Below are 11,082 nucleotides of genomic sequence, written 5' to 3' on the forward strand. Positions count from 1 at the left end.
AGAGATAGGGGGAGAAAATTTGATTCAGTGCGCATTTATAGGTAAACTTCCTTAATCGGCGCTTTCCGAAACAGTATGCAAACTGAAACGCAGGCGTCCTCCGAAATGTGCACATCCCTGAATTTCTCCTGCCAAGTAATCTGTATAAAAATGCACACACTAGGGTAAATGTGTGCATAAAAATGCATATATTCGCAAAAATAACATGCAAAAATGCGTACTATTAGGGAGAATTGATTTGCAAAACGTGCATATCAGGGAAAATTGCATACAAACATGTAAGTATTAGGAGAAATTTGCCCTAAAATGCAGATGGGTTTTCATGAGGCCTTTTTAAAAAAATGCAAACTGATGTGTGAATGTGGAGAACTGCATTTAAAATTGGAAGATGAGAAACGGAGAGAACCCCAAAACGACAGACTCCTCCAGCCTTACGTGGTCACAATGAAACCGTGGCCCCCTCCTCCTTGCCGTGGCTTCCTATGTCTCAGCCGTGGCACTTCATGTGATGTGCTGAGCACCAGGTCTAGTTTGCCCCAACCCCTCTTCTTTTTTGCATGTGCCTCCATCATCCTGTTACCAAAATGCCATGAAGCTGTCTGCTAACAAATGCAGTGCCAAGTAGAAAAATGACCTTTAACTTGTAGAGGTGATTATACAGCAAGCAGCGCCCGGGCCTCTGGGATGGGTAATATAGTTGATTTATAGAGCCAGCAGTGGGCCTTGTCGCTCCCCTCCTTCCTAGGCTAAGCAGGGAGGCGGCTGTTGCCCTGCCTAGTCGCCACTCTCTTCCTGCCCTCCTTCAGGCCAGCTCCTCCCAGCCAGAGCTGATCCTGCCTTTCCTTGCACTGGTGGCTGGAGCAGAGGAGGAAGGCAAGGCAAAACAGGACAAGGACTGGAGGAGCCTGAGCGTGAGCGGTGGACCCCCCAGGCAAGGGGGCTGCTCTTGCAGGAGCTGTGTCACTTCGAGTGCAGGGGTCGCAACCTGTTTTTAAATCCTCCAGCTCATGTTTTTATCTTACAAGGATCAACAAGGATCAAACTGATCCCCCCAAATGATGGCTCTCCCCCACCCGCTGTCTAAAAGTGGAAGTATTGACCAATGCGTGGCATTTGGCAAAGCGCTCTGATGCACTAAAGCAAAGGTGGTCGGCTGGCTTAGCAAATGTGTTGCAAGTTGAGTCTGAAGGATGAGATCAGTGCCGGCAAGGCAGAGGTGAGGCAGGAGCGACTCATGGGCCTGTCCGCTCCTGACCCATGGGCCTCCCCACTGCCTCTGCCCCTTCTTTATTTAATTTTAAAGGTTATTTTCTTACATTTATTATAGGCTGCCTTTCGTCCATCGTGGAACCCACGTGTGGCGTGCATGTGGTTCCCTGGGCAGCCAGTCACCCACCTAGGCCACAGACGAGACCCAAAACCTGTTTAGCATTAGCAAGCTGGTGACCTCCTGTGCCTCCCTCAGATCACGCCCCTGGGACTTGCGGCACTGATGCTGCAGCTTGGCCTTCTCAGAAAGAAACTTTATTGTACATCACAGCCCTTCTCGTGTATGCAACGAGTGCATATTGTGGCTTGTGGGTGAGAACAGAATCACAATGGCAAGCTCTGCCCCCAGCCAACAAGCATTTCATGTTGAAGGTGTGAAGCGAGCTCTCCTGTGACATGCGTGCCAGTGAAAAAGCAATCTTCCCAATGGCACAGAGAGGTTGCCTTCATAGAGGGGAACTAGTACCTGAAGTACTACTTCTCCTCTGTTCAGCACTGGTTAGGCCTCATCTTGAGTGCTGCGTCCAGTTCAGGTCTCCACACTTCAAGAAGGATGCAGACAAACTGGAACAGGTTCAAAGGAGGGCAACAAGGATAATCAGGGGACTGGAAACAAAGCCCTATGAGGAGAGACTGAAAGAACTGGGCAGGTTTAGCCTGGAGAAGGGAAGACTGAGGGGAGATATGATAGCACTCTTCAAGTACATGAAAGGTTGTTACACAGAGGAGGGCCGGGATCTCTTCTCGATCATCCCAGAGTGCAGGACACGGAATAATGGGCTCAAGTTGCAGGAAGCCAGATTTTGACTGGACTTCAGGAAAAACTTCCTAATTGTTAGAGCCATACAACAATGGAACCAATTACCTAGAGAGGTAGTGGGCTCTCCAACACTGGAGGCCTTCAAGAGGCAGCTGGACAGCCATCTGTCGGGAATGCTTTGATTTGGATTCCTGCATTGAGTAGGGGGTTGGACTGGATGGCCTTATCGGCCCCTTCCAACTCTACTATTCTATGATTCTATGATGTCTGCAGTGGAAGATGCAAGGGCTCTCTCCACACCTCCTTCACAATGAATGCATATGGGCCTTTTACACAGCCCCATTCTCCTACACCAGGGGCAGGAAACCTCAGGCCTGGGGCCAAATGCGGCCCTCCGGTGCTCTCTGTTTGACTTTTGGGACTATCCTCCAGGCCACACCCCCTTCTCAAACACATGCCCTCTCCCAGGCCACACCCCTCACCAGCTCTGCTTCGCACCCTCCTTGAGTATGGCTGGGATGTGTCCTTGAACTCTGAGAATGCAGGACAGGGAGAGGTGTGATGGTGTGCAAAGCGTAGCCTCATGCACAAAGGCAAGAAAGCAACAGGGCTGAAAGCAACGGAATGAATTTAACAGGGATAAGTACAAAGTTCTACACCTAGGAAAAAGAAACCAAGTGCAGAGCTATAAGATGGGGGATACTTGGCTCAGCAATACGACATGCGAGAAGGATCTTGGGATTGTTGTTGATCACAAGCTGAACATGAGCCAACGATGTGATATGGCTCCAAAAAAGGCAAATGCTGTTTTAGGCTGCATTAACAGACGTTTAGTTTCCTAATCATGTGAAGCATTGGTTCCCCTCTACTCAGAACTAGTTAGGCCTCATCTTGAGTTCTGCATCCAGTTCTGGACACCACATTATGAGGAGGATGCAGGCAAACTGAAACAGGGTCAGAGGAGGGCAACGAGGATGATCAGGGGACTGGAAACAAAGCCAGAGGGGAGATATGATAGCCCTCTTCAACACTGGCATGTGGCCCCCTTGAAGTTTTCCCAGAAGGGAATGTGGCCCTTTGGCAAATAAATGTTCCCCACCCTGCCCTACCCATATTCATGGGCCATAAGGAAGGGGTTGTAGCAAGGGTAGCTAATGTGATGCCCTCCAGATGTTGTTGGACCCCATCTCCCATCACTCTTTAATGGGGCCCATGGAGGTTGGAAGCCCGAAAACATCTGGAGGGCAGCACATCAGCTAGCCCTGGGCTGCAGAGCAACAAGTTTGGGTATGGAAAATATGGGTTGAAGTCTCTCAGTTGCTGATGTCCAAACATAGAATGTTAGAGTTAGAAGGGAGCTTAGAGGTCATCCGAAAGCCAGCTTGGTGTAGTGGTTAAGGTGTTGCACTACGGCCTGGGAGACCAGGGTTCAAATCCCCACACAGCCATGACTGTCACTGGGTGACCTTGGGGCAGTCACTGCCTCTCAGCCTCAGAGGAAGGCAATGGTAAACCCCCTCTGAATACCACTTACCATGAAAGCCCTATTCATAGAGTCGTCATAAGTCGGGATTGACTTGAAGGCAGTGCATTTCCATTTTCTAGAGGTTATCCATCCTAGTCACCCCCACAGCATTCCTTCCAAAAGGCTGTGCAGCTGATGCTTGGTAGTCCTGAGCAAGGGGCCTTTTCCCAGCTTCAGTGTCAGAAATGGCAGAAATGGTCTCCTGCTGGGTTTGGCTCTGATGCCTGTGCTTTTTACCTCTCTCACTGATGCACAACAGACACTGAAGGATGCACAAAGGTGACTGAGACCAGTGCAGAATCGGAAGAGAGCCTTGTTGTCCCTGCCCGCAGTGGGGGGCATCTGGGGAACTCAATTCATGCCGGCAAGCTGCTTGATCCAAAGACCTCTCCATTTCCTATTGACAGCTCAGACTGCAGGAAAGGCCATTTCCCAACAAATTGGTCCAGTGCTCAGATCAGTTGGGGCCATCTTACCTACTTTCGCTTTCTTAGTCTGTCAGAAACTTGGCAGTTTTTTGTGTGACCTCCAGACCATTACCTAAACCCTGCAAAATCTGTAGCTGACAAAGGTGGTGCAGGTAGGGAAAGATGGCCTTTAACATCCAGCGTGACTATAGGGAACAGAGTCAGCGGCCCCAGGGTGGGTAATAAATCTGATTTATTGACCCAGCCCAATAACAGAGGCAGCAGCAGCTCTGGCTAGTGAGTAAGTCTTAAATTTCATTAGGTGATAAATACTGAGAGCGAAATCAATTTGGTAGGAAAGCTAATTAGCTTGCGTGATTCTGCATCGATCTTGGAACACATTGAGCTGGAGAGTGCCTGGGATTTCATCTTCTTAAGATTGACGGAGGTGTGAGGTGACGGGCCCTGGAATGGCATCACAGGGAGGTGTTTCTTTTTTTTTTTCTTTCATTAATTTTTATTCAAATTTTTAAAGACAAAAAACAAAACAAAACAAAAATTATTAAACAATAAAATAAAATGTTATGTTGACTTCCGATTTATCGCAGATCAGCTATAAGTCTACAATATATAACAATCCTGTCTCCTAAATTATGTTATAAAATCACTTTCCTCCAGTAGCTATCTTAACTATTCATCAAATCTCATAAACATTACTTTATTCTTCCCGCAAAAAGTCAAAGAGAGATTTCAATTCCTTGAAAGATATATCTTTCAATTTTTCTCCAGATAAACATGTCGACCAATCCATCTCATTCAAATCCACTAGGTCCAATAATTTCAATAGCCATTTTTCCATTATCAATATTAATTCCATCTTCCATCTTCAATAATCCTGTTAAGTCCAATAATTTCAATAGCCATTCTTCCATTATCAGTATCCCGTAATAATCTTGTTATCATAGCCATAGTCCAAATAAACATATAGATTAATCCATCTCGTCCAACCAGTTTGATCCAATGATTTCAATAGCCATTCTTCCAATATCAATATTGATTCCATCTTCCATCTTCAGTAGTCTTGTTCAGTCCAGTATTTTCAGTATCCATTCTTCCATTATCAGTATTCCATATTAATCTTGCTGTCATAGCCATAGTCATATAATAACAGTCTGATGGGGATCTCCCTCATCACAAATCTTTTCTTGCCATCAATTCTGAATATGTTGCTGAGATATTGTTGTAAAGTCACATCTCTGCTCTTCTTTTTTACAAAATGCACTGGCTCATCTCTTAAGAATTTTCCCATTGTCCCATATCTGTAGCAAACTCCATAGATTTTTTCTATGTCAAACTCCATCACATCATTCCAGTCCAAAAAATTATCCAAGACATTGATAACTTTATCTCTATTATCTTCATTAATTTCTTCAGAGACAACATTAAGTTCCAAGCAGTAAGCTTTGTTTCTTGTATCCATAGACTCCAGATCTTTTTCCAATACTACATTTGTTCCAGTCTCCAGAGCCTCCTCTCTCACAGAATCCACTATTTCTTTAAACTCCTGCGTCATTTTGCTAAATTCATTTTTCATCTTCTGTCTACCCTGTCTCCGGATTTGTTTCGTTATCTCAATCTCATCCATTATTTTCTGAAACATGATTTCTTCCATGGTCTCAGCCCCTTTCCTGATTGCCATTCTTAGAACCACAAAAACAAAAATTATTTCAGTCACAATTGGGTTAATATTCCAGGCTCGATGAAGTCACAATGTAGACAGTACAGCCTGCCTTATCTCTCATGTTCAGGAATACAAAACAAATCCAGTTCCCAGCTTCAGAAGGGTTAGTGGCGTCGTGAACAAGCAGATTCGTCAAAAAGAAATAGACCAAAAAGAAAATAATCCCAAACGTATAATGCTCCAAAGTTCATAAATCAAATTTATTTATTTATTTTTTTCCCTCCTCGAAATAGAAATCCCTCCTCCGTTTATATCTTCAAAATGCACCTCCAGGCCAGCTTTTTGCAATAAAAACTAAGATAGGCTTTTTTCAATTTTTCTCCTCCTTAGTTTCGTGAATAAAGGAGAAAATTTTTAACTCACCCAGAAGATCTTTATAGCTGATTCATTGACAAATCTCTGTTTTCAGCAACAATTAACCAAATGAAAAAAAATGTAGAAAGAAGGGTGCTTGCTTGTTTAAGTCCGTTCTTCTTTAAAGAAAAGAGAAATGTGTCGTTTATTCAGCTAGAGCGTGATGGACGTCCTCCGGCATTGCTGGCTGAACCTTCTCTCATAAATTAATGAGATCCAGTCCTCCCAAACAAAAACAGGCTTTTATGGTTAATCTCTATGTTTCTCCCTTCCCGAGAGAAAATCTTCATCAGTCAAAAAGAATGTTCTGACTGATTTACGCTGAAAAAACTTCTTCTGAGACGAGAGCTCGTCTCGAAAAGCAGGCACAAGTGAAGTCACCCTTCCCGGAAGTCCATCACAGGGAGGTGTTTCAAAACCATTTGTGATGATGAGGCTACTGAAGAGCAGAGGAGAGATTGGGTTAGGACCTGACCTCTCCTACTTTCCCCAGAAAGCTCCTGTTCCAAGTGTGGGAAACCTGCCAAATCTGCATCTTCCAAAACAACACAGGAACTGGAATTCATGGAGAGTCATTTCTCAGCGGACTGCTTTCCCCAGAGAGGCACGCCAGGCTCCACCGGTATCTATTTTTACATGTCAGGCAAATCCCTTCCTCTTTACTGGGGCTTCAGGCTCTTAATTTGCACAGGTGGCCTCTTTTGGGGTGGCAAGACCTGTCTTTTATCTGTGCAGATGTGTTCTTAAGATGTTTTAGTTTGTTTCTTATGATTGGTTTTTAGTGTTTTATTGTTGTTATAAATTGCTTTGGGTCACTTTTGCAAGGAAAGTGACTAATAACAACAACAACAACAACAACAATAATAACAATAAATCACATAGGCATCCAATTTTCTTGTTATTTTTATGCTCCAATTATCTTATTGGACTTTTCCTCCCAGCTATGTTCAAAATGTTCTTTTATTTCTGCTCTGGGATTTGTTGCCATATTAATTTCTAATATTTCTGTTTTCCTCTTACTGATTTTATATCCAGCTAATATACCATGTTCTGTTGTTATTACTTCCACTTCATTTAGGGATTGCCTTGATCTAGTTAGTGTCACAATGACACTGTCCTGCACATAGATTTCCTCCTCCAGATTTTTACCCCACTTAGAACAGAATAGAATCTTAGAGAGTTGGAAGGGGCCTATAAGGCCATCGAGTCCAACCCCCTGCTCAATGCAGGAATCCAAATCAAAGCATTCCCGACAGATAGCTGTCCAGCTGCCTCTTGAAGGCCTCCAATGCTGGAGAGCCCACCACTTCCCCAGATCATGGTGTCCATTGTCATACCGCTCTAACAGGAAGTTTTTCCTGATGTTCAGCTGAAATTTTGCTTCCTGCAATTTGAGCCCATTATCCTGTGTCCTGCAGTCTGAAGAGATCCTTTCAACTACCTGAACAGCGCTATCAGATCTCCCCTCAGTCTTCTCTCCTGCGTATTTTTTTTATTTTCTCTTATTTTAATTATGGATCTTACGGGTCTAAAGCTAAGATAAACAAAACTAACCACAGTCATTCTTGTCTTTTGCGTTTTTAAAATCAATTCCCGTTTCTTTTGGATATGAATAGGTGGCTTGAATCCATTGTCTATAGGGTGTCCTGAAATCAAAAGCTTTTAGAGTTTCAAAACAGAAATGCCATTCTTCATTGTCAAGAGCCTTTTCTGCATCTACAAGAATCAACATGGTCTCCTTTGAGGAGTTGGACCCAATTAATTTCAACAGGGCTTTTGCTTGTAGTGCCATCACTGCTGTTTGTTGTTGTTATGTGCCTTCTAGTCGATTACGACTTACCGTGACAGAGACCTCCAAGAGCATCTGTCATGAACCACCCTGTTCAGATCTTGTAGGTTCAGGTCTGTGGCTTCCTTTATGCAATCAATCCATCTCTTGTTTAGCCTTCCGCTTTTTCTACTCACTTCTGTTTTTCCCAGCATTATTGTCTTTTCTAATGAATCATGTCTTCTCATGATGTGTCCAAAGTATGATAACCTCAGTGTCATCATTTTAGCTTCTAGTGACAGTTCTGGTTTAATTTGTTCTAACACCCAATTATTTGTCTTTTTCACAGTCCATGGTATGCGCAAAGGTCTCCTCCAGCAATGGTTGCTCAGTAGGGATGAGTTTGGGAATAATTTGATCTCGTGACTTGTGTATCTGTTGTGGCTTCACTCCTGTACTCTCTTCCCTTCTCCACCCGACCCCTCCAATCTCCTCCAGGTTGTGAAAGTGGTCGGTAGCAACATCTCCCACAAGCTGCGGCTCTCCCGGGTCAAGCCGACGGACGAAGGGACCTATGAGTGCCGGGTCATCGACTTCAGTGACAGCAAGGCGCAACATCACAAAGTGAAGGCCTACCTGCGGGTAGAGGCAGAGGAGACCAGCGAGCCACACGGCCACCACTCCCCGACAGGGCACCTGCAAGACACCCAGCTGCTGGGGTTGCAGCTCTCTGACCACAGCAAACTGAGTGGCTCCCACTCACATCACCAGCACCACCACCACAAACCAGGGAAGGAGCTCAAGAAACGCTCCGTGGACGATGCTTCCTGTGCCCTCTAGACTGGTTTGCATTCAGAGTGATGGTACTGAATGGCCTGACGGAGTTTCTCCCTCCTCTACAGACACACCCACACATGCACACCCACATGTCCCATCCCATTTGGTGATGGGAACATGATATCTCAGTGGCCAGAGCAGTTTTGGCCCTGGTTGCTGGAGAATCAGTGTAAAACGAATGCCACAAACTAGAGTCATCCCCATTCGCATGAACCCCTCTGTCACCATCCCTTCCACTCGGCCATATAGATATGTATTTTTAACATTCCTTCTAACGATGAATTCTCCCCTGAATGGACAATGGGCTGCTTCTGGGACTCCGAAGGCGAAATGGAGTCACTCCAGGGTGGATTTAGACGGAGGAAGCCCGGTTTGTCAGCCTGGACTGTTTCACTGGCTGCTTCTCCTGGCTGCCTGTAACCACAGGAGTAGAGGAGGGCGTTTTCCCAAGGGATGCAGCTGCAGATACAACCTTGGGACCTGTGGTGGCATCCAAGCAGGACTGTCATCTCTGTTTGTCTTTTGGAAGTATTTAGGGTGCCCAAACATGGGCCTGAGGTCACTCGCCTTGCTGTGAGGAGATTTAATTCAAAGTCGGGACTTTCCCCAGCTTTGGGGACATCTTAAGCCACATCTGGCTGACCCTCACCGTCTGTATTGCTAGCTTCTTATGCCATTTGTGAACCCCTCGGAGATTCTCAGCCTAGAGTCTTTGTAAAATGAGATTTCCGACAAATACTGTTTAGACCATTACTTTTAACTCACTCGTATCAAGCTGTGTAACTATGAAATTGATGGCTGTATATTGTAAATATAACTGTTTCTCTCCCTTTTATTGCCCCACTGCACCCAGGACATTGACTGGGTCCCCGTGAGTTTCCCAAGAAGACACATCACCCCTGTGCACTCAACACAACATCTGTCAGGTGAAAATAAATTTTCTTCTTTAACATTAAATGACTGAGTGTAGAACAAGCAGTATGCACTTGGGGATCTGGTCACTGGAAAATCCTGTCTTTAAAAAACAAAACAAAATTGATGGCTCCTTATGACTCCCGAACTTACATAGAGATTTCACAAATGTCAGTGTTCTTTTTTTAATGTGACACTCCAACCTGTGTCCCCAGAACGACACATGTGGTATATTCTAGTGATGCTGTTTAACCTGGTACCAGAGCAAAATAACATGGTGGTACTTTGCCAGCCTGAAAGGTAGATTTGGAGGGCATGTCCAGGACCTGTCAATCACCAGCTATTGCGCACACAGAAGGGGAAATAGGAGAGGTTACCCTGGAGGGTGTGGATATATTCTCAGGACTGCCTCTTACGATTTTTTTTAACTTGGGTAAAAAAAAAAAGCTTGGGAACATATGAGGCTTCTGCTTTTTTATGCAGTCTCAGAGAAGCAGCATGGACGCTTGTCACAGCTGCCGTGAGGCACATGTTATTTCATTCACAGGAACTGAGAACAAGAAATGTCTTAAGAAGCAGTCCTTAGCTGGATGCGGAGACCATCCTTGAGAACCAGCAGAGTCACTGCTATGGCAAACGGGGGAACATAGGCACACCTGGATGGATGCCTTTGGAGACGGACATCTCATCCTTCCTGAGCCGATGCCCACAGGTGGCTGCCATCCTGAGCAGGGCAAAAGCTCCTTAGAACAGGGCCTGGGAATGGCAAGGCTCTGGGCTGCACAGGCACTTTGAAACTTGATTCTTGTCCCCGAAAAGGGCAGAGTATAAATGCAGACTGCTCCAGAAGTATCAGCCTTCTGGGGTCCAAACACAAACACCCAAACAGACAGGATCAACAAGCCCCCTCCCCTCCCCTCCCTGGCTCCTCTTGTACATATTTCTGCTTGCTGGGTCTGGAGGGAGGCTATTTGCAGAAGCAACCAGGACTGGTGCAGGGAGGGGTAGCCTTCCAAGGGAGATGGAGGGGTGGGTGTGGAGGGTGGCTCCTCTTCTGGAACACAGTCCCCTGTTGCAGGGGGTCAGCCCAGCTGACAATGGAGATGACCCCTTCCAGCTGTATGACAACCATCCCCGGGTATCTTAGGACCCCTGAATGCTGCACTGACAGTTAAGGGGTGGGGGTGGGTTGCAGGCAGCTTTCCTGCAGTGGATTGCCCCCTGCCTGCACCACACAAACACGTCTGTGACCAGCTGAAGTGAATAAAGATCTTTAAACGGACTCGTCGCCTCAGCGTCTTCGTTTATCCACGTCACCACACTCGCCGGCACACTTTGAAATGGACACCCACTGGACGTGGCCAGGGATGGTGGTTGGTTTGACACATATTTGTGTTTTTGCTCAGCCACGGAGCAAGACTATGGACACATTTTTGGTCTGTGTGCAGCCAAGAGAGTTGGCCCAACACAGATGTGACTTGTCTCCCTGCAACACTCACCTGCCCCTGC

At 45.7% G+C, this 11,082-nt stretch overlaps 1 protein-coding gene across 3 annotated transcripts in view; it reads left to right on the forward strand.

Annotated features, from left to right (window-relative positions):
• VSTM2L (V-set and transmembrane domain containing 2 like) overlaps positions 1-10,062 on the forward strand; it is a 45,415-nt gene extending 35,353 nt beyond the window's left edge. For 2 of the 3 annotated variants that reach the window (XM_061630184.1, XM_061630183.1), the window contains exon 3: positions 8,323-10,062. In XM_061630184.1, the coding sequence (XP_061486168.1) occupies positions 8,323-8,664 (342 nt within the window). In that variant the 3' untranslated portion in view covers positions 8,665-10,062. Of the gene's footprint in view, positions 1-6,427; positions 6,679-8,322 lie in introns of those variants that run through there. The other variant, XM_061630182.1, reaches the window with a different exon arrangement.
• The last annotated feature ends 1,020 nt before the right edge of the window (positions 10,063-11,082 follow it).

The sequence above is a fragment of the Rhineura floridana genome, chromosome 6, assembly GCF_030035675.1.
Source record: "Rhineura floridana isolate rRhiFlo1 chromosome 6, rRhiFlo1.hap2, whole genome shotgun sequence".
Lineage (NCBI taxonomy): Eukaryota > Metazoa > Chordata > Lepidosauria > Squamata > Rhineuridae > Rhineura > Rhineura floridana.